Source organism: Dermacentor albipictus, chromosome 8 (assembly GCF_038994185.2).
Source record: "Dermacentor albipictus isolate Rhodes 1998 colony chromosome 8, USDA_Dalb.pri_finalv2, whole genome shotgun sequence".
Lineage (NCBI taxonomy): Eukaryota > Metazoa > Arthropoda > Arachnida > Ixodida > Ixodidae > Dermacentor > Dermacentor albipictus.
Window position 1 is genome coordinate 69,793,325 of NC_091828.1, and position 24,752 is coordinate 69,818,076.

The following is a 24,752-nucleotide window of genomic DNA, read 5'->3' on the forward strand; positions in this document are numbered from 1 at the left end:
TGTAGTTTCGCGATCTACAGGGTTCTCCAGGAGTCCTGATGGAATCCTACCACTTAACAATACCTTTCCTGTGCGGCAGTCGACAGTAGCACCACACTCCCGCAAGAAGTCCATGCCGAGAATAACATCATGAGTCGACCGAGGAATAATTACAAACTCTGTCGTAATAACATGGCCTCCCAAAAATACGTCAGCACTACACACACCAATAGGTCGCAATGCCTCACCACTCACTCCGCAGAACTTTGAATCTTCATCCCATTTAAACAAAACCTTTCGCCCTAACACATGTTTAAAAGAGACACTCATGACGGAAATTGTTGCGCCTGTGTCCACCAGAGCCATCACAGGGACATTATCTACAAGCACGCGCACTTTGTTTTTCAGCATCAACACAGGAGGTATTTCTGTCAAAAGCACGTCTCCAGCGACCTCACCTCCATCGGCCGCGCTAGCTAGTTTTCCGGTGACGAAGGGGACGTGGTGCGATGCCGCGGTGAGGGAGAACGGGGAGCACGACGTTGCGGTGGGGGTGTCAAACTCCTGTCAGATGCCGGGGAGCGATTCCGGGAGCCGCTGAGCCAATACTCGTCGCCAGATGATACGTGTGCTGGCCACGGGGCAGCGTGTGACCGTTCGGAGGGCCGAGAAAACTCTGAGGGCTGGCCATACCACGTGGTCATACGCTGGTTGCAAAACCGCGATATATGACCCGGGACGCCACAGGAATAACACACCGGGAGAGGTCGAAACCTTCGTTGTTCGTCGATGAAGCGGATATTATCGTTTTCCCGCGTGTAGTGGGTTGGTTCGTGGCGTGTGTCACGACGATACAACGGGCGTCGAGTAGGCATGCGTTGAGCGCGTTGGTCATAGCGCGGAGTCTGAAGGCATGTTGTCATCCTCGGCTGTGGGGCTGCGCTGTACTCTACGGCCGCTGCGGTAACCATCGGTTGCCAAGGGGCCGAATGTGGCGTCATCATAGCCTCACGTGACGTGTACACGCCATGGTGGTCAGCAGTTGAATGCAACTCCTCGCGGCGGGAAAGTTCCTCGCGGACGATCTGTCGGATGGTGGAAGGAACGTCGAGGCAAGGACTCGTGTCCACACTGGCAACCGTCGTAACGTTTGCCAATCTACCAAACTTTGGGGCAATCCGACGCATCTTGAGCGTTTCAAAAGTTCTGCAGTGCCGAATGACGTCAGACACAGAACTGAGGCTCTCCTTTCCAATTAGAAAATTATACACATCCTAAGCCACTCCTTTCAGCAAATGTCCGACTTTATCTTCTTCCGACATGCGAGCACTGACCACCTTGCACAGCTTTAATACTTCTTCGATATATGTTGTGCATGTCTCACCTGGTAGCTGCGCCCGTTGAGACAGTGTCTGCTCCGCACGCTTCTTTTTGGTGACTGAGTCCCCAAAACAAGCCTTTAGCTCGTCAACAAAATGGTCCCGCGTCGTAAGCGCGTCCTCGTGGTTCTCATACCACACGAGGGCGGTATCGGTCAGGGAGAACACCACATTGGTGAGCTGAGCGATTGAATCCCACCCGTTGGATTTGCTCACTCGTTTGTAGTGGACGAGCCACTCGTCGGCATCTTCCCCCGCTTTGCCTCCGAGGCTGGGTGGAACTCCGTAGTAAGGCAGTGGACTGCTAGGCGCTGCCCTCGGAGTGGCTCCTTCTTCTGGCATGTCGAAGATGGTCACGGCTGATGGCGGGAGGCCGGCAAGTCGACGGCTTCGACGAAGCTGCGGCAGTGATGGTTCCGTTGTTGTGAGCGGTACCCTGCACCTCCACCACTTTGTTGCGTGCGAAGGAGACCGTTTGTAACCCTTACGGATGAAGGGGACCGTTTACTTTAAGTCGCGAAGGTGAGCGCAAGCGCGGTCAGCTGGTTTATCAACTGAGCGTCGTCCTCTTCTTCCTTCCTCTGCTCGGGACCGCAAGCACGTTCACTGGTCTTCGTTTTCTTCATGCGTACCAATATATATATATATATATATATATATATATATATATATCTTGGGCCAGTGGCGTAGCCCCCCCCCCCCGAACAAAATTTCTGGCTACGCCACTGACTTCGTTGTCATCGGTGCGTCACCACATCGGCACTGCGACAGGGCGCCACGCTGCATAGACGGAGTCTGAGCTCTGGTGAAGGCGATGGGGGTTGCACAAAGTTCTTTGGTGGTCGCGACTAACAGTGACGCTGCGGACGAATGTTGCACGGCCTCGTGGCACAAAGTACACGAAAGAAGCAAACACGCATGTTGAAAGGTGACGCGCGGTTGTGTCGTCAATGCTTGCGTCGCCGTGGCGGGGAAGCCTGAAACCTGAGATGCGTCGAAAATGTGGTCGAGAGACGTGAGCTATACGCCCGGTGAGGTGCCGTCGTCGCCGTATTTTCGCGAGTGGTAATGGGTGAACCTCGCGCATTTCGGCGTCATTGCGACCGGAAAGCGCGTGGTGTGGTAGCTCGCCTGGTGATTGGACAGGACCGTTCAGGGATCATGAGGGTGATCGCTGGAGACCACTCGAGGCGTACTCGGCCGTGATGGAATTGACTTTGCTCGGGTAGTCCTAGCGACGCATTCATTAATATAGCCCCGGCATCGTGTAGTGGGTGAGATGGTGCGTAGCATAACAAGTGTCACAAACGAACCTGCCTGCTCGGGTGTCCTTAAACCACATATGCTACCTCTTATCACATTTAGCTTTAAGCTATAAGGAATTTCATTTTTGGGATGCAAGGCCAGGTTCAACCGTTGAACCCCTGTTCAGCACATAATTACTGATACCCTTTATCTGTCAACTGTTAGTCTATAGCGAAATGGGACGACGTTTTCCGCGGCACTGACGATGGCAAGGCTCCTATTGTTTTTTTTTGTACACCAACTTTTAAGCGCGTATAACGAATGTTTTCCTCACAAAATTAGAGAATGGCATCGCAAGGCCAGAAAACCTCGGCTTACATCAGAGCGCCTAAAAGCTATAAAAGCTTAAAGTGCACTCTACGAGCGCTTTTACGGCGAAGCTGTTTATTCCTAGGTGAAACACTCGTGGTCCGACCACAGAAACCCTACTACGGGGGTATGAGCCATTGTTTAGGAGGGTATGTGCCATTGCATTCATCTTACGTCACGGGTGGACAAGTTTCTCGTTGGGTTGGCATAGAAATGCTTACGCATATAGACCATATACATCCATCTACGTATCATTCCAGGGAAGAGACACAGTGGGGAATGGGGTTAAATGCAACATCATAGTGACATAATAATCTCACAGCAAAGCTGGGGCGCGCCATTGGCTTCGCCGGCTGTGACGTCGTCTATCTCTCACCGCAGAGCGCGCTCGCAGCAATCTCTCTCCGACTTAGTAAAAGGTTCAAAAATGTGTCCCTGTCTTTAAGTAAATTAAATGTGCGGCCGCGGTGTGTAACTTGGTGTGTAACAGCTCAAAAATAAACCTAAGACAACTGTACAGTGGCTGAACTAAAAACAAAACAAAGCACAGCATGATCAAGCATAGCAGATATATAAAAAGAAGGAGATTATGTAAAAAGCATGCACAGGCGTTCACGGAATATTTTGCGTTCCGTTATCGTGACGATATCATCGGGAAGACCATTCCAGTGGGATATGGCACGAGGTACAGAAGATAAAATGAAAGCAGGGGCTTTACCAATAATGCGCTTGAAGCTATGATGATTATGTAATCTTGAGGACGTACGGACGGGGGTTTCGAGGGGTAATATGCATGGCTTATCGGAATGAACATATTTGTGAAACAGACAGAGCAAAGCGATCTTCCGGCGGATGTCTAGGGGCTGTAAAGAAATATTGCGCTTTATCTGCGTTATACTTGACTTTCGATCAAAATTCTGAGTTATATATCGGGGAGCCCTATTCTGAATGCGTTCCAGCATGGTTATTAAATATTCTTGGTGTGGTGACCATACAGCTGATGCAAATTCTAATTGCAGGCGTACGAATTTCAGGTATGCTAATTTACGCACGTCAGCAGATGAATTTTGCGAGTTGCGCCTCAGAAAGCCAAGGGTTTTAGATGCAGTTGCGCAAATTGTAGTGATATGCGGAGACCAAGAAAGGTTACTAGTTATGTTAACACCAAGGTATTTGTAAGTAGCGGTACGTGACAGGTTCGTGTTATTTATGGTGTATGTGAATATGGAGCTAGTGCGCTTGCGTGAGAACGATATATTATTTTCATTTGTAAGGGTTAAGAGACATTTTCCATATATTGCACCAGTCGCTAATAATGTGAAGGTCATGCTGCAAGGCGGTATGATCGTTAATAGAATTAATTTGTCGGTAAACAACGCAATCGTCGGCGAGCAGTCGTATGCAGGAGGAAATGTTTGAAGGTAGGTCGTTAATAAATATTAGGAAAAGCAGAGGCCCCAACACACTCCCCTGTGGTACACCAGACGTGACCTCAGTGACACGAGAAGGACAATTGTTAACAACGGTAAATTGGCGAAGAAGTGATAAAAAGTTTCTAAGCCAAGAAAGGGTTACTGAGTCGATACCTAGATGAGGTATTTTAGAAATGAGCCGGCAAAGGGCAACGCGATCAAATGCTTTTGAAAAGTCCAGGAAAATGGCGTCTATTTGTTGACTCTTGTTCATACTGCTATGTAGGCCGGTGGTAAATTCTAGTAACTGTGTTTCACAAGAAAGACCTTTCCTGAAGCCATGCTGTTTCTGAAAGAAAAAGTTATTTTTTTCTAGGTGCGTGTAAATGTGCGAGGCGATTATGTGCTCAAATAGTTTGCATGACACAGATGTTAGCGATATTGGGCGATAGTTTTCAGGCATATGTCTATCTCCAGTTTTAAAAATGGGGACAACCTTCGCAATCTTCCAGTCAACGGGCAAGACACCAGACGACAAGGACTGCTTGAAGATATGATATAGGATGACACTTGAAGTAGATACCGTGTTTTTTAATAGCCTAGTGTTAATATTGTTAATACCACAAGCAGATGTGGTTTTAAGTCAAGTTAATGAGGCTAACAATGCCTTCAGTTGAGATATTTATGGGTGCCATAAATGGGTAATCGTAATCCGGAACCACTGGAATATCGGAATGGTCTTCCCTTGTAAAAACACAAGAAAAATATGCGTTAAATAGTGATGAACATTCCCCGTCTGAAAGAAGTTGTTGTTTGTCGTGTAGCAGAGAAATATCAGAGGTGTTACCGGGTGTTAACGTTTGCCAAAATTTTCGCGGATTAGTCTTCAGGAGAGAAGGTAAGTCGTGAGCGAAGTACTTGTCTTTGGAAGTGCAGAAGGCTAAAGTTTACTCACTAAGGAATTTTTTGTACTTGCTCCATGAGGACTCGCTTGCCCGATTTATAGCATTGCGGTACGGACGTTTTTTTTTTTTATTACGTAGTGTTCGAAGTTTTTTATTGAACGATGGTATAGATTTGTCGTTCGCTGCCGAAACGTACGCAATATATTTGTCTGCGAGAGCGAGTAATTTGTCTTTGTAAAGTATCCAGTTTTCGTTAACGGAACGTTGGGAAAAAGACGTCAAGAATGAGTCACTGAGAAATAACTGAAGTTCAGTGTTGATGGAAACGTAGTTAGCTTTGTTGTAATCCCGAATTTTTTTATGTTGAAACCCAGTGAATAACATGGGAATTCGGAGCGTCAGCTGAAGCAGCTTATGGTCACTGATACCGTCAGAAATTAACACAGGACACACGGTTTCAGATGCGGTAGTTAGTGCCAAATCTAAGAGGTTATTGTCACGGGGGGGGTAATTGAGATCCTCAGAAAGATTTAAGTCAAAAGTTAATTCAATGAAATCGGTTGCGTGCTTGCACGACGATGACAATCATGGCCAATTGATTTGGGGAAAATTGAAATCGCCAAGCAGATAAACATAACTAGTTGAACATTTCTGCATGGCAGTAACAATGCTTTCACGTATATATATATATATATATATATATATATATATATATATATATATATATATATATATATATATATATATATCTATATCTATATATATATATATATATATATATATATATATATATATATATATATATATATATATATATATATATATATATATATATACACGGAGTTTGCACCTCGCTGGATAGCTTCTATATACATTAAAGACTATTCCGATTTTCCACAACTACTTAATTGTTACCCTGATGAAGGCAAAATACGCGCGTGGTGATTATGTGTATATGCAGTTGAACACATTTGCGTGATTCTATATTTCTTGAGTTGGATTTGCCCTTGCAATGGAGATATTTTAAATCAGTTTATTTTTTTCTCATTCAATAGCGGCCAATACTCAGTGACACAAAGCCAGGTAACCGTGTTGGCATCAAAAGTGTTCAATGAGAAGCGCCACATACACAGGGCCACATAGAGAGGGAACGAAGTTGGTCCAACGATCGTTTTGAAGCCACTTCCTTAACTATAGCAGCCGGTGCGTTACCCATAAAGCCATGGACTATCAAGTGAATCAAGTTGACCTGAAAGAAGCTACCTGCCGATAGACAAACAAGCAGAGACACTGACAAACATGCAGCGAACTTCGTGAAAATCTCGAAGAATGCGAATTTTATTATAACTGAAATAGTCTGCTCTCGGTTTATCCAACCAAACCCGCATTTTCTACCCACAGCACTTGCGGTCAATGCACCTGTCCTCCCGGCGAGAAGAAGTGCCATCTTCTCGGCAACAAGTGCCACTGTATCGATGGGAAATACTACTTGCCTGGTTCCGACGAATGTGTCCAAAATGAAGAGGACTGTAAGCTCGTCAGCCCGGCGAGGTAAGACTCCCATTTAAGTCTGTTACGAGAGTGGCAGTGGCGTTGAATTTTGAAAAAATTGAAGTTTTGAAGTTGAAAAAAGACGAAGCCACGTTGAAATGCAAGAAGCAACTACACGAATTTTCTGTTCTTTTTTTCTCCTCGTGCGCTCGTTCCGTTCGCGCCTTCTCGGACTTCGTTGTCATCGTTGCGTCACCACATCGGAACTGCGACAGGGCGCCACGCTGCATAGACGGAGTCTGAGCTCTGGTGAAGGCGATGGGGGTCGCACAAGGTTCTTTGGTGGTCGCGACTAACAGTGACGCTGCGGACGAAAGTTGCACGGCCTCGTGGCACAAAGTACGCGAAAGAAGCAAACGCGCATGTTGCAAGGTGACGCGCGGTGGTGTCGTCAATGCATGCGTCGCCGTGGCGGGGAAGCCTGAAACCTGAGATGCATTGGAAATGTGGTCGAGAGACGTGAGCTATACGCCGGGTGAGGTGCCGTCGGCACCGTATTTTCGCGATTGGTAATGGGTGAACCTCCCGCACGCTGTTTCGGCGTCATTGCGACAGGAAAGCGCGTGGTGTGGTAGCTCGCCTGGTGATTGGACAGGACCGTTCAGGGATCATGAGGGCGATCGCCGGAGACCATTCGAGGCGTACTCGGCCGTGATGGAATTGACTTTGCTCGTGTGTTCCTATGACGCATGCATTACAATAGCCCCGGCATCAAGTAGTGGCGGAGATGGTGCGGAAAACTTGGCATTTCGTGAATGAATGCTTAACTGGACACTACGAAATATGGCGATGTTTGAGAAGAGTGACTGACCCTCATGACCGGTCAGCCTCGGGCCTCGCAATTTCGGGGTCAGCCCAGCCGGTTTGTAGACATTGGTTCTGGTCTGTTAGTTGTCGTGTTTAGAAGTGCCACCATCAAAGAGTCCGAGGTCTGAGTGAGATCGACCAAGGGACAGGACGTGCATGATGAATCGCGAGTGGCCTCTACTTTCGTGTCGCTCACGCCAGTGTACAGAGAGTGAGTCCCAGTGGCGCTAAAGTTGCGCGTGGTAGAGCCCGAGTCTGTGAAGGACTTGGCTTTTAGTGACACAAGTTCTTGGCGCTGAAACAGAACACCTTGACAGTCAAAGTCGACTGTAGTGTTGATGGGTTTATTGTGAGGCGTGTCACTCTGGCGAAAAGTGGTCAACTGAGGCCACCCACGAAATTCGGAAGGTGCGGGGGGAGTAAGGACGGGACCTGGGCGCAGTCTTATCTGACTTGTGTTTTATGAAGGCGGTGCTGGGGAGCTTGAGAAAATTGAGGAAATGCCACCAACAAACTCTTCTGTACCCCAAATTAGCATAATCAAATGGTGTGCTGTTTGTTCTTCACTTGTGCCAGGGAAATAAGCTTCATTCATTAAACAAAAGTTTTACAAGTTTACTTCTGAAGAAATCAAACCTTGCACGTCAGAAATATATGATTCAGGTGTTCACCATGCCCGACAACTTTCTAAATGATGTCTTGTCAATTAGTAGCTAAGTTGAATGATGTTATTTTATAAAATAATTGGCAAACATGAAAATATATACATCTCGAAGACAAAAAGCTCGGGCAAGTCTACTTTGGTACTTCATTAAATTTTAATCGCGGTGAAAGACGTGTGCTAAAGCTTGTATATATTTACGTGAAGTCATTTGTATCAAGTCTGTTATTTGCCTTCTCACAGTCAGCCGTAGGTCTTCCTGTGATGTGTTAGTGTGCGAAACAATTTAATGTAACATATTCAGATGTCTTTTGTGTATTCACACGAAAGCAGCTTCAAATGTTCATGTGTTCAAAGCTGGTTGTTACAAGGGTATGCTTAAGCCCTGCCTTTTGAGTCGCTTTGCCTTCTAGTCATAAACTTAGGTCGAAAGTGAAGACCACAATGATCGTTTTGATTGAATTCATATGCATAGGTTTTCAGATGTATTTGCACTGCTAGAGTGCTGTAGGTACTAGCCTATGTCTCCATGTTTGATGTAGTGGTGCCTTATGTAATAATGTTTCATGCGCACGCATCTTTAGTGTAAATAAGGGTACTTCAAGTTGATCAGTCTCTCCTTTGCTATTGTTTGTGGTTGGGAAAGTTATGAGCAGGCACCTGGGCGTATAAGTGTGAACAGCAAAGCAATTTCAAAATATGAATAAAAATCCTCTATCCTAACAAAACGTCAATAATATTTCAATGGCGACTTCTTAAATCTTCGCCATCTCAACTGGGCCACAATGTATTTTCAGTGCTTTGGCAGTAATAACTCAACAACAGGTCAACAGAACTACTACGTCAGTTCAACGCAAAATCAATGGTAACCCAACAACCATTCAACAAAACAAACACAACAGGCCGTCTAAGCACAATGGTCTTTCAATGGTAACTTTACAATTATTCAACATTGAGATACGCGATGGTGTTTTAATTAAATTTCAGTGGCCAATATTCAAGAGCCCTCAACGCTCAACCCAACAATTCTCCAACAAACTGAATATTTCCTCAATAAAAAACTCAACATTGACCAACTATACTTCAATGACTTCTCAATACCTTTTTTGTACGGGCAGAGCGTGGAAGATGTCTGTCAGCAGTCGACATCGGTAGCCCAGGAACTTCTCACCATGTTAACGAACACTTATGCCTGCCGTTAAAAGTCTACTCGCACAAACTGCTGCACGGAAGAAGGATCATTAACCCCCCTCCCCCCGCGTCATTGAAACAGAAGAAAAATAAACCGACATTGGCTGCAAGTTTTCGAACGCCAAGGGAATTCAGCTTATCAGTTTACAAAAACTGCGCCACGTTTATTTTCTTCATATAAACGCGCAGGCAGCTAGGAATAAGGAAGACTAAATAACGACACTGCTTGAATTTTTCATGTTTTGTTTTCACATTAACATGGTCCCTAAAACCCGGTATTGTGATGAATAGGAATCGCTTTGTATACCTGATTTCGTGAACCACAGTGATATGATTGGTCGTAGTCCTATGCTTCAAATAAAAGGTGTTCAAATGTCAACGATTTCAGACATGATCTGTGCGGACTGCTAGTATGAATTACTATGAAATATAGATTAGGCATTTCCCTGTCATTTACCGCTCCCCACAAGGGAAACGTGCCTGCTTCTTTTATATTTGAAATGCCATCCTCTCTTGGAGCAATGAAAATGATGACAAACCGATCTTTGGTGGCAATTTTAACATTGGCGTGCTTACCTTTTTCCCGAATTGTGCGATGTATTGGAAACTAATACATTCACTATTTCTGCACAAATCTTCTCGCAGTAAGGCTCACTTTAGCGAACTTCTTAGAGTTAACATAACAAGTGCCACAAACGAACCTGCCTAGTCGGGCGTTGTTAAACCACATATAAGGTACCTCCTACCTCATATATTTCGCTTTTGGTTATAAGGAATTTCAGCTTTGGGATGAAAGGCAAACTTCAACCCCTTTTCGGCATATATTCTCTGATACCCTTAATATGTTAACTGTTTGTGTATAATAAAATGGGACGATGTTTTCCGCGGCGCCGACGTTGGCAAGGTACGTACTGTTTTTTTTTTTGTTTTTTTTGTAGAAAGACTTTTAAGCGCGTATAATGAACGCTTTCCTTTCAAAATTAGATTATGGCTGCACAAGGCCAGAAACCCTTGGTTTACCTCACAGTGCCTAAAAATTGTAAAACGTTAAAATGCACTCTACGGACGCAATTACAGTGAAGCTGTATATTCCTAGGCGAAACACTCGTCATCCGGCGACAGAAACCCTATTGCGGGGGTATGAGCCAATACATTCGTCCTACGTGCCGGACAGACAAATTTCTCTTTGGGTAGGGAGGCGTGCGGATGTGTCTTGCGTGCGCTTTCAGGTTTTTCGATGTTCCTGGTGGATTTATGCTTGTGCTCAAGCCAACTTCGATTGGAATCATCAGCGGAAGTCACCAGGATCACCTGGATACCAAAATTGCGGCAAGTGGACCCAATTTTCGGCTATTTTTCGACTCTGACGCGTCGTCCCGGCAGCTGCGTTCGACCTAGCGTGGACTCCGATCACTGCCCGCCGGCCAAGCGTCGGTGCGTCGCGCTGCCGACCCCTGGGGCTTAGCACGGCTGGATATTTTCGGCGAAAATGGAGGTTGTTGTTCAAGGGGAGGATATTTCTCCTGAAGAATTTTCCGAGAAGGTCGGTTGGTTCACGATCAACACAAGCCGGCAACGCGGCAGCCAAGATGGCGGCCGCGAAGGAGGAAGCCAAGGTGTCGGCTCGGATCGAAGAGAGAGACAAGATGGCGGCCGCGGCCATGTGAGCACCAAATCAATCAAGATGGCGGCGAGGAAGTTGGCGCTGCGCTCCGTGGCGTCACAGCAACCACGCCTACCTACTGGCCTGCATAAGGTGTTAATCCGACCGAGCGGAGGATTGAAAGCTCTATCTTTGGGTGGAGACGTGAAGATATATGAGATTGTTCGAGCCGCTGCGGGCGTGAATTTGAAGGAGGCTAAGGAAGACATTATTCAACTTAACACCAAGCAAAACACCATTTTGGTGGGCACCATGAGTGAAGAAAGAATGCATCGGTACCTGAAGATAAAAATACTTCAGGTTGATCAGGCAAAATACGAAGTAAACGCCTACCTGTCAGCCCCCGATGGCAGTGGCAAAGGAGTTATTCATGGGATCCCTGTGGAACACACGGAAGCACAGATTCTGGACAACCTGGATTGTTCAAGGTACCCCAAAATCAGAGGGGTCAGAAGAATGGGGAAGACATCGACCTCAGTTCTGATACTCTTCGTAAACGATAATGTGCCGTTTTGGATGTATTATGGAGGCGGGCTCCTCAAGTGCTTCCTCTACAAAAATAAGTTTGAGGTGTGCAACGCATGCGGACATCTTGGGCACCGCTCTGATGTGTGTCCGGACCCGGACGACGTCAAGTGCCGCGGCTGTGGTACGGTGAAGCCACCGGATGGACACGTGTGCGATCCCAAATGTGCTCTTTGTTGAAAAGGGACATGAACTGGGCAACAAGAAGTGTCGCGAGATCTACCGAACTCCGTACATCGTCAGGAAACGCCGGTGGGAGCGGAAGCTCCAAGAAGAGGAGGCGAAGAAAACACCCTCGTCTGGGCGAAAAAGCCGATCAAGAAGCCGGGAGGGCTTCCGGAGCCGCTCTGGCTCCTTCCCTCGCCTCGATCACCCGGCCCGTTCCAGCTCCAGGGGCTGCACCAGCTCCAGGGATCGTTCCGGCTCCGGGGTCCACTCCGGCTCCAGGGAAAGATCGTCGTCAAGGCCGAGGAATGAAGCCAACAAGCAAAGGGAGGTGAGCTGGGTAGATAAGGTCTCCCCAAAAAATACGGAGTCCGAGGAACTCGCCAAGATGAGAATCACGGTAGAGAAACTCATTAAAAGAGTAGATGACCTCGAAAAGGAAAACGCTATGCTAAAAAGGGAGAAGAAAGTAGCTAACGCAGTCAAAACAGCTAACACGATTGGAACCCACCCAGCCGTAGAAAGCACTGTGGCGATGCATTTAGATGACACCCGCTCCCCACCTCTGAAAAGGAAACCAGGCGCGAACGTGCCACAAGAACCCACAATGGCAGATCTGTGCAAGAAAATGGATGACTTCCAGGCGAGCTGGAAGACAAAGTTCGCATCAGTCATCCAAGCCATCCAGGCGCTATCGGAAGAAAGCCAGAAACACAGGGCCGCGTTGGTGAGCATTAATAACTGGCAGAGGGAAACAGAGCAGAAGGTACATGGTGGTTGTCAGACGGCTGCGACCCTAATACCACTGGGTGATAATCCACAATTCAATCATGGCCAGTCACAATCAACACACGATTTGGCAATGGAATTGCCGCGGGTACCGTCGCAAAAGGGCGGTCCTACAGCAGCTCCTTCTTGGCAAAGACAATCCGGACGTAATCGCTTTACAAGAAACTGCGGGGATAGCAAAATTATCGGGTTACATATCATTTAGTACAGATGATGGAAGATCCGGGGTAACCACCCTGGTCAGGAGAAACTTGGCAGTCGTTAAGCACGACACGGAGGTTATCAACGTAGACCACGTCCTTGTTGAACTCATTCCAGCAAAAAAGAAAGAAGGCAGCCTCTTTGTTCTCAATATCTATAGCAGCCCGAAACAAAGGAAGGCCCGATTTGGACCTCTTCTCCAAAAAACTCTGCGTATTTGCCAACAGGCAAGCTTTGGTAGTGGTGGGAGACTTTAACGCCCAACACGCTGCCTGGGGGTACAGAAAAGAAGGAGTTAAGGGAAGGGAACTCTGGCTGGATGCACAGCAAGAGGGGCTCACCTTAATTACCGACCCCCAAACCCCCACTAGAACGGGGAATAGTGTCAGCATAGACACCTCACCCGACCTCACATTCGTCAAAAACTTGGGAGACGCAACCTGGGTTAATACCCAGGAAAACCTAGGTAGCGATCACTTTATTCTCGAAACAGTGGTGAGCGCAGGCCCTGCCAGGAGAAAAGGCAGAAACCAGCTAATTGTTGAATGGGATGCCTTTCGCGAAATAAGAAGGGAGACGGCAGGGAGTGAGATAAGGGATATTGATGAATGGGCTAAGAAACTAGGCCAGGACGTTAAAAACGCAACCAAGGAGATAACGGAGGACTCTGCACTGGAGATAGCGGACAGCCACCTCCTCCATACGTGGGAGGCTAAGCTCAGCATGGAAAAACGGCTCAGGAGGCAAAGGTGGAACCGCAATCTCAGGAGACGGATCGCTAGGCTCAATAAAGATATAGAAGATTACGCGCTCAAACTAACCAGGCAGAACTGGGAGTCCACCTGCGATAGGATGGACGGAAATATAGGCCTAGCTAGGACATGGAATCTACTCCGCTACCTGATGGATCCACAGGGCTGCAAAACAGCGCAGCGACAGAACCTTCAAAAAATTCTTCACTTGTACGAAGGTACGGAGGTAGATCTAATGAAGGACATACAGGAGAGATACATAGGGGACACTAGCAAGGAACCCCTACATAACTATGAAGGCGTAGGCAACTCCAGCCTAGACGAACCCATCAGCGAGGCGGAGGTCCGGTCGGAGATTGCCAAGCTCAAAACCAAATCAGCTTCAGGCCCGGATGGCGTTAGCAATAAAATGCTACGCAATCTAGACGATAACTCTATAACTGCATTAACTAACTTTATGCAGAAGTGCTGGGAAGAGGGTAAACTACCAAATCAGTGGAAAACCGCTAAGGTGGTGATGATCCCAAAACCAGGCAAGAAACTCCAGATAGAGAACTTAAGACCTATCTCTCTAACCTCTTGTGCAGGCAAGCTTTTGGAGCACGTTATTCAAACGCGGCTCAATAACTACATGGAGGATAATGACCTCTATCCGAATTCGATGGTGGGCTTTAGGCCCAGGCTCTCCACCCAGGACGTTATGCTGCAACTAAAACACCAAATCATCGATGCGGAAACGGGGGATGCAAGGGCAATTCTAGGGCTTCACCTAGCGAAGGCTTTTGATAACGTCACACATAAAGCCATTCTTGAGAACCTTCAGGACTTGGGAGTAGGCGTACGAACCTACAATTACATTAGGGACTTCTTGTCAGACCGAGAAGCAAAAATCCAGATTGGAGAATACCAATCGGATGAGATTAAATTAGGCAGCAAAGGGACCCCACAGGGCTCTGTGCTCTCGCCGTTTCTTTTCAATGTGGCCATGATCAAACTCCCTGAAAGACTGGAGGCTATTGAAGGACTAAATCACAGCATATATGCTGATGACATTACGTTGTGGATAGCTAGGGGCAGCGATGCCCAAATAGAGGAAACCCTCCAAAGGGCTATCCAGGCAGTTGAAGGTTATGTCGGACCTAGGGGACTTAAATGTTCACCGCAAAAATCGGAACTGCTTCTATACCAGCCGAAAGGCAGGGCCAGTAAGGAGGAACCCCAAATCTCTCTCACAGCTGGGGGGATCCCCATTCCAAAAGTGGACAAAATCAGAGTTCTGGGACTTCTTATTCAGGCCAACGGTTTTAATGGCGAAACATTAAGGGGACTAGACGGCTGCGCACTGCAGACCATGAGGCTCATCCGCAGGATCGCCAACAGGCGGTCCGGGATGAAAGAAGCGAATCTAGTTAGGCTAGTCCAGGCCTTTGTGATAGGTAGAATAGCTTATGTTGCTCCCTTCCTCAGTTTTAGGTCATTCGAGAAGAAGAAGATTGATGGCATCATACGTAAAAGTATAAAACAGGCGCTGGGGCTTCCCATCCGCACTGCAAATGAAAAGCTTTTAGCTCTAGGGCTCCACAACACGCTTGAGGAGATTATTGAAGCAGGGAGGATCTCGCAGTATGAGAGACTTGCGGGAAGCCCTACGGGCAGGAAAATCCTAGCTAGGCTAGGCATAAACTATGAGGGGCAGGAAGGCATCAAAGTAGACCTGCCGCGAAGCGTGCGGAACCGACTAATAATCCCACCACTACCTCAAAACATGCACCCAATCCATCACAAGGAACGCAGACAGAAACGGGCCGAAGCTCTTGAGAAGCGTTTCAAAAATTCGAAGGACGTGCTCTACGTTGATGCTGCAGACTATGGCAACGGCCGCATGGCCCTAGCTGTAGCGAGCGCTGAAACTAGATTGATAGCCAGTGGCACAGTTCCAACGGATTGCTCTCAAATTGGAGAAGAATCTGCCATAGCACTTGCAATTGCAAGTACTTCAGAAAAAATTATAGTCAGCGACTCTAACGTTGCGGTGATGAACTTTGCCAGAGGCAGAATTTCTCCCGAGGCAAACAGAATCCTGCAGACCTGCAGAGATAGCAGGAAAATTGAAATAATCTGGGCACCTGCGCACGCCTCCCTCGCTGGGAATGAGGCGGCCCACGAATTAGCTCGAGGACTCACATTCCGAGCTGGTGGGCTAGCCGAAGGCTTCACGGGGCGAGACCGCTTAGTGTGCTACAGAGAGATCACACAACACTATAGACTAGGGCGGGTTAAATATCCTCCGGCTGATGCATCCTTAAACAAGAGCCAGGCCTCCACTTGGCGTCGCCTGCAAACCAACTCGTTTCCAAGCCCGGTGTCGTGCAGCCTCTACTACCCGGGTCAGTACTCTAGCCAGTGTAAGCTATGTAAAGCCAGGGCTAATCTTAATCACATTCTGTGGGAATGCCCACAGGCTCCCTCTGAGGGAATAACGTCTTTAGAACAATGGGAGACCTTATTACTCAGCTCCGATCCGGAGATTCAACTGAAGACCGTCCAACTGGCCGAAATCGCCGCTAGGGTCCAAGGACTCCTGGCCGTCGTCTAGGTGGGAAGACTTAAAGCCGTCCCTACATCTGTTGGACAAATAAAGTTTTACAATCCAATCCAAATCTTTGGGTAGGCATAGAAATGCTTACGCATACAAAACATATACATTTATCTAGGTATCATTCCAGGAAAGAGACACAGTGGAGGACGGGGTTAAGACAATATCATGATGACATAATTATGTCGCAGCGAAGCTGGATCGCGTCATTGGCTTCGCCGGCAGTGACGTCGTTTCTCTCTCGCCACAGAGCGCGCGCACGCAGCAATCTCTCTTCGACTGCGCAATAGGTTCAGAATTGGGTCTCTCTTTAAATGAATGCAATGTGTGGCCCCGGAGTCTCACTTGGTAACTGCAGTACATAACCGAGTCATAAACACCATTGGAATGGGCCTATGACAGCTGACCCTGCAAAAAAAATAAACACAGACATCGTACCTCGCTGGATAGATCCCATATTAAAGTCTCTTCCGATTATCCACAGCACCTTGATTGTTACCCTGATGACGGTGAAATCCGCACCTGGGAACTGCGTCATATGTAGGCATGTGTGATAAATTTGCGTTATTCTATACTTAATGGGATCGATTTGCCCCTGCAATGGAGATATTTTAAATCAGTTTATTTTTTTCTCATTGAATAGCGGAAAATACTCAGTGACACATAACCACGTAACCATGTTGGCATCAAAAAGGTTCAATGAGAAGCGCCACATACACAGTAGTACATAAACAGGGAACGAAGTTGGTCCAACGAACGTTTCGAAGCCACTTCCTTAACTACAGCAGCGGGTGCGTTACCCATAAGCCCATGGCCTACCAAGTGGACCAAGTTGACCTGAAAGAAGGTACCTGCCGACAGACAAACAAGCAGAGACAATGACAAACATGCAGCGAAATTCATGAAAATCTCGACGAATGCGAATTTTATTATAACTGAAATACTCTGCTTTCGATTTATCCAACCAATCCCGCATTTTCTTCCCACAGCACTTGCGCTCAATGCACCTGTCCGCCCGGCGAGAAGAAGTGCCATCTTCTCGGCAACAAGTGCAATTGTATCGATGGGAAGTACTACATGCCTGGTTCCGACGAATGTGTCCAAAATGAAGAGGACTGTAAGTTCGTCAGCCCGGCGAGGTAAGACTCCCATTTAAGTCTGTTACGAGCGTGGCAGTGACGTTGCATTTTGAAAAATTGAAGTTTTGAAGTTGAAAAAAGACGATGCCACGTTGAAATGCAAGAAGCAACTACTCGATGTTCTGTTCTTTTTTATTCTCGTACGCTCCTTCCACTCGCGCCTTCTCGGACTTCGTTGTCATTGGTGCGTCACCACATCGGCACTGCGACAGGGCGCCACGCTGCATAGACGGAGTCTGGGCTCTGGTGAAGGCGATGGGGGTCGCACATAGTTCTTTGGTGGTAGTGGCTGACAGTGACGCTGCAGACTAATGTTGCACGGCCTCGTGGCACAAAGTACGCGAAAGAAGCAAACGCGCATGTTGCAAGGTGACGCGCGGTTGTGTCGCCAATGCTTGCGTCGCCGTGGCGGGGACGCCTGAAACCTGAGATGCGTTGGAAATGTCGTCGAGAGACGTGAGCTATACGCCCGGTGAGGTGCCGTCGGCGCCGTATTTTCGCGAGTGGTAATGGGTGAACCTCCCGCACGCCCTTTCGGCGTCATTGCGACCGGAAAGCGCGTGGTGTGGTAGCTCGCCTGGTGATTGGACACGACCATTCAGGGATCCTGAGCGCGATCGCCGGAGACCACTCGAGGCGTACTCGGCCGTGATGGAATTGACTTTGCTCGCGTAGTCCTAGCGACGTATTCATTAAAATAGCCCCGGCATCATGTAGTGGCCGAGATGATGCGTAGCATAACAAGTGCCACAAACGAACCTGCCTGCTCTGTTGTCCTTAAACCACGTATGCTACCTCTCATCTCATTTAGGTTTAAGATATAAGGAATTTCATTTTTGGGATGCAAGACCAAGTTCAACCATTCAACCCCTTTTCAACACATAATTACTGATACCCTTAATCTGTCAACTCTTTGTCTATAGCGATATGGGACGACGTTTTCTGCCGCACCGACGTTGACAAGGCACCTATTCTTTTTTTGTGTGTTTGTTTTTTAGTACACCGACTTTTAAGCGCGTATAACGAATGTATTCCTCAGAAAATTAGAGAATGGCCGCGCAAGGCCAGAAAACCTCGACTTACATCAGAGCGCCTAAAAGCGATAAAACCTTAAAGTGCACTATGCAAGCGCTTCTAGAGCGAAGCTGTATATTCCTTGGCGAAACACTCGTGGTCCGACCACAGAAGCCCTACTGCGGGGGTATGAGCCATTGTTCAGGAGGGTATATGCCATTGCATTCATCTTATGTCACGGATGGACAAGCGTCCCGTCGAAACCCCGTAATATGCTCAAATTAAGTGTGATTTTTCCGAAACCAGTGCCATCGCACCGCGGCATCAGGTTTATGAAGATATATGCTTGACTTCAAGACCATTTTCGACCCTGTAAGTTTCTTTTGTGCACTGCCGCGAGGACTTTTATGCCCGAAGCGGGCGCTACGTCGGCTAACCCTAACGCTGTACCCGCCGACGATTTCGTCACTTGGACGGACGCCAGTGCTTCCACCGGCACAGAGACATCTACCCAAGCCTTGCCAACGGCACTGCAATGAATTACGAAGTAATCGGCCGAGAAATCGACCCCTCGGAAGTTTCCGTCAGGAACGGGTGGTGCGACATCGCCCCACGAAGAGCGACCAAGCCTAAGTCTAACCTCAATATGGCTGCCAACGTGGCAGCCTCCGACGCCAGAGCGAAAGCACTCAAGCCCTTGTCGGCCCGTAGGGAAATCATCAAGGCAAGTAGAATGTCCTCACTCCCGCAAAACGAGACCAAAGTAGTAATTCGCATCCGCGGCGGACTGAACATCGCCAAAACCGGACAGCTGGGAATTGTGCAGGCCATTCAAGAAGCAGCCGGCCTCGAACCGATGCAGTGCGACAGGGACACAATTTTCCCCAACCTCAAACAGAACATCACGGTCGTGAGTTCCCGGCTACCCGAGAACGTCAACGGATATTTGAAAATTCAGACCGTGACCATCGGCGGGCAGAAGTACGAGGCCTTCTCCTACCAGACTGCACCGGACGACACGTGCAAGGGAGTCATTCGCAACATTCCGCTCCACCACACGCAAGAAACAATAAGCAGGTCCATCGTAAACCCGAGAAACCTACTCGCACTGGCGGTGAAGCGCATTAAGGAAACCGGGACGGTGATCGTAGTCTTCGAAGGACACAAAGTTCCCAACCACGTGATGTACGGATGTGCATGGGTAGAGTGCTCGCTCTGCAGGAAGCAGATCGCCATATGTCAGTCTTGCGGCAAACTAGGGCACCTAGCAGACGTATGCCCCACACCGGAGAAGCAGACTTGCAGGGATTGCGGCATTCCAGACCCCGGAGAAGATCACGCTTGTGAAGAAGTCTCTTGCGCGCTGTGCGGCGAGAAACACCCCACGGCCAGCAAGGAATGCAAGAGGAGATACCGGGTCCCGTACGTGGTACGCAAACGAAGGATCGAGAACAAGCAGGCAGCCATTGAGAAAAAGCGACGAGTCTCTTAAGGCAGAACGGTGCAGGTGCGACGCAGCAGTCAGACAGACAGCGGGAGCGCAGAGGACGCTCCAGATCCAGAGCGAGCTCGGGCTCCCGATCGGCCAGCAGAGGTCGCAGGAGCCGCTCCCGCACACTCGGGAGCAGGGGCCGCTCCACTACGGGCGTGCGCTTCGCACCCGCGGCCGGAGCTAATAGCTGGGCCCAGCGAGTCAAGGCGACAACGGGATGCCAGGCCTCGGCAACAGCAGGGATGCTGCCCACTAACTCCGGGCCACTGAGGGATCAATCTCAGGTGAGCTTGCAAGCGCGGCCAGAGAATAATGAACACAAAGACATCTTCGAAGGAATCAAATACACGAGCACGAAAATGCTCAACTCAGACGAACAACGACAGAAGTGGCTAACAAGAATAGATTGCTTAAAACGCAAATTAGCTCACGAACTGCACAGACACAGGACATGCACATGGACACTTCACCCAGTCCGAATCCCTCCAGCGTAGCGGAATCAGAAACGACTAGTCAAAGCCCACCCGCGGGCACACCAGCCACCAAGAAACGCAAGGCCAAGACGACGGAATGTGACACGCCTGCCAAGGACATAGACGGTCCTTAGTACCCTAGGTCAACTACAATTCGATGTCGAGTCACAAAAGAAGGGGCACGACAGACTAGTAGAGGCGGTCGATGGCCTAACGAGCAGGGTAGAAGTGATGGAGAAGGGCTTCGGTGCCAGGATCGAGGGCCTCGAAAGGACCGTCTTTACTCCCTCCTCGGCACCGGTCAACTCCCCTGCCTACCCCATAGTCAGAAGGAACACTTCAACATGCGATATTGTCACACCCAAAATGGCGGTAAAGTCCGCAACCATAGTAGAAAGTAAAAATGGAGAAGGCAAATAGGCCAGAACCAGCCGAAAGGCACCAAGCGCAAACGAACAATCAAGGCAAGCTCATAATCTGGCAATGGAATTGTCGCGCGTTCCGCAAGAAGAAATCGGTCTCGCAACAGCACATCAGACACACTACAGACAAGCCGGACATCATACAAATTCAAGAGACCAACACCGACACACCAACACTTCCGGGATATGAAACAATTGCCGTTCCACCAACAAAAGCCTGCAGCGGCGTAACGATGTTTGTCAGTAACAGGCTCGCGTGGGCCGAAATTGACGGAAGTAATCCGGACGGCAAATGCGAGCACTTGTTCATAGAAGTCTTTCCCAAAGGCAAGAAGGCTAAGAGCATACTAGCACTGAACATGTACAGCAGCCCGAACCACAGAACGCAAAGTTTCAGAAGACTGTTGAAGAAGGCCAGGGACAAAGCCGGGGACAACCCACTGATTATCGCGGAGATTTCAACGCCCCAAACGTAGAAAGGGGCTACGGCGTCACCAGCGACAAAGGCAGAAATCTTGCCACCGATGCGGAAGAGATGGGCCTCAACTTTATCACGTCCGCGCTCTACCCTACCAGGATGGGCAACTCGGTCTCGAGGGACACCACCCCAGACCTCATATTCGTTCTCAACACCGAGGGGGCCACCTGGCATAATACCGGCGACGACCTCGGCAGCGACCATTACATTGTGGAAACGTCAATGGCAATCGCCTTGAAACCACTACGAAAGTGGAGATACACGGATTTGGATGCGTTTAGACAGATAAGAAAGGAACGTACCGGCAAGCCCGCTACACTAGAACAGTGGACGCAAGAACTAAAGGAGGACGCCCACAACGCGACCCAGGAAATAGAAACAGATGTCCAGACAATCGGGATGGACGCTAAGCTCGCTCACATGCTGGAAGCGAAAAGATCCATACTGCAGTGATGGCGTACCCAGAGACTCAAAAGAAGACTTAGGGAAAAGATTGCATCACTGAACAAGCGCATTGAGCACCACTGAGTAGTACTCTCCAACCAACAATGGGACGAAGTATGTGCAAGGGCCGATGGCAGCTTGACATATGGAAAAACTTGGAACCTACACAAACACCTTCTTAACAAAGGTCAAACCAGGAGCTCCCAGACCAAGGCCACTGACAAGATAGCGAAACGTGAACTCAAAAACTCCAACGAGCAGGAATTCATGGCAAGACTTGCCTAAAGATACATGCCACTCTCGAGCAGCCACGAAAACGAGGTCGAGGCATTCGGTTCCCCGTACACGGGAGCGGACAACCCCGACCTCGATGAACCCGTCACCCTGGAAGAAATCAGGACCATCCTTCAAAACTTGAATGGCACATCGGCCCCAGCTCCGGACGGTGTTAATAACAAGGCCCTTCGTAACTTGGACGAAGACTCCGTCCGGTTCCTAGCGCATCAAATCAATCACGTCTGGGCTTCCGGCAGGGTCCCAGCGGAATGGAAGAACGCCACCACTGTTCTCATTCCAAAGCCCAACAAGCCCTCGGGCGTCGAGAACCTCAGAGCCATATCACCCACGTCGTGCGTGGGTAAGGCGGTGGAACGCGCCATTTAGAACAGAATCTCCAGATTCCTCGAAACCAAGGGACTATTGCCACACACCCTCATCGGATGTAGACCCGGTCTATCAACTCAAGACACCATGATTTTAATCAAGCACCAAATCATTGATGACCTCATTAGAAACGCCAAGGCCATTCTTGGGTTGGATCTAGAAAAAGCGTTCGATAACCTCTCTCACCAATACATTGTGGTCACCATTTCCGAACTCAACCTCGGAGCTAGGTTCCACTCGTACGTCAAGTCAATCTTGGATAACAGGACGGCTACGCTCCGATTTGCCGACCTCTTCACGGAGACACTCTCGCTGGGGAGCAGGGGCACTCCCAAAGGCTCGGTCATCTCCCCTATGCTTTTCAACCTTGCATTGGCGGGACTTGCTGAGAAACTAGGGCAGATACACGGGCTCGAGCATACCATATACGCAGATGACATCACCCTGTGGGTGTCCAAAGGAATCCCGGGCATGATGCAGGACATCTTGCAAGAAGCAGTGAAGGCCAAAGAAGAATTTCTAATTCCCACGGGACTCAGATGCTCGCCTGCCAAGTCGGAGCTGCTCGTACGAGGACCCACGCATAAGGGCCGCAGGCCATACTCGTGAGACTGCGAATATAATCAAGAAATTACCGTACGAACCACTTCGGGACACGCCATACCGTGCGTCGACAAAATCAGAGTCCTGGGTATGATCGTAGAGACTAAAGACGTCAATGCCTCTACGGTTCAGAAGCTCATCACCAAAACCAACAATGCTATTGGGCTCATCAGAAAAATTCCCTATAGACATAGGGGCCTCCAGGAACATAATCTCATCAAACTCATACACGCGTTCGTCACCTGTCACTTCGCATACGTTGCGGCAATGCTCAATTGTACACGATCTGAAAGAGACAGACTTAATGCCCAAATCAGATAGGTCACCACGCCGGCCCTCGCCATTCCAACCAGCACCAGCAACAAGAAGCTGGGGCACCTGGGCATGCACAACACCCTGGAAAAAATTGCCGAAGCACAGCAGCGCCCCCAGCTTGATAGGCTTTCGACGACGCCTCCGGGGCGCACGATCCTAGAGAAGCTAGGATTTGCACAAGGAGACATAGAAAAAGACTTTGCGGGCCTCCCGCGGGACGTCCGCGCCAAGATCACGGTCCGCCCTATACCCAGAAACGTACACCCCGAAAACAACAGAGGCAGGCGACAAGCGAGAGGACAGTTCCTTCTTAACTAAGCCTTGGCGAAGCATGAACGCTCAGCTTTTGTGGACGCGGCGGCATACACGGGAAACAAAGCCTTCGCAGTGGCGGTTGCGGGCGGCCGCGGATCCACAAGATATGCAGCCACGGTAATTGCAAGGAAGCCTGAACAGGCCGAACAGGTTGCGATCGCTGTAGCGCTCACCGACGCCAATCTTTCCCATATCTACATCGACTCCATAGCCGCTATCAGAGCTTTCCAAAAGGCCACGGTCTGCGCACAGGTTCTTAGAATTGTTTCAAAGAAAGAGATTAAGAACCACTTCATATACTGGTTCCCAGCACACTTAGGACCAAAGATCGGCGACGTCCCCAACCTTAACGAGGCGGCAAACGAGGCTGCGCGCGCGCTTACAGACCATGCGGCTTCACCCAACCACTCGGAGAATAAGGACGCACCCACTACATACAATGAAATCACTAACCACTACTACCTACAACGCAGAGAGTATAGCACGCCACACCGCACGCTCACTCGAGCTCAAGGGGTTACACTCAGAATGCTACAAACAGACAAATACCCCACTCAAAACAGATTACACCATTACATGCCTGACCTCTACGACAAGTCTCATTGCACCAATTGCAATACATCCCTTAACGTATATCATTTACTCTGGCCGTGCTCGCAAGCTCACGTAAACTACGAACAGGACAAGCGCAAGTTTGAAGAAGCAATCCGGAGCGAAGAACTCACTCCCCAACTCTGGGGCATCCAGCAGGTCCACGACGCGGCCAGGAAACTCAACCTCCCGGTTCCGTCGTGGGAGACGCCCACTCCATGAGAGCCCAAAGCTCTCAAGGCCTGCAGGACCTGAATAAAGTTGCTCTCCTTCCTTCCTTCTCGTTGGGTTGGCATAGAAATGCTTACGTATATAGAACATATACATTCATCTACGTATCATTCCAGGGAAGAGACACAGTGGGGAAAGGGGTTTAAGGCAACATCATAGTGACATACTTACCTCACAGCAATGCAGGGGCGCGCCATTGGCTTCGCCGGCAGTGACGTTGTTTATCTCTCGCCGCAGGGCGCGCTCGCAGCGATCTCCCTCCGACTGCGTAAGAGGTTCAAAAATGTGTCCCTGTCTTTTAGTAAACTAAATGTGCGGCCGCGGTGTCTAACTTGGTAATTGCAGCACATAACCGCGTCATAAACACTATTGGACGGGTCCA

The 24,752-nt window shown here is 48.8% G+C and overlaps 1 protein-coding gene across 19 annotated transcripts in view; it reads left to right on the forward strand.

Annotated features, from left to right (window-relative positions):
* The window catches only part of LOC135914492 (kielin/chordin-like protein), a 584,091-nt gene that overhangs the window by 381,139 nt on the left and 178,200 nt on the right, over window positions 1–24,752 (forward strand). For 16 of the 19 annotated variants that reach the window (XM_070523555.1, XM_070523565.1, XM_070523554.1 and 13 more), the window contains 2 exons: window positions 6,691–6,840; window positions 17,180–17,329. In XM_070523555.1, the coding sequence (XP_070379656.1) occupies window positions 6,691–6,840; window positions 17,180–17,329 (300 nt within the window). The remainder of the gene's footprint in view (window positions 1–6,690; window positions 6,841–17,179; window positions 17,330–24,752) is intronic. The other 3 variants (XM_070523557.1, XM_070523568.1, XM_070523559.1) reach the window with 2 other exon arrangements.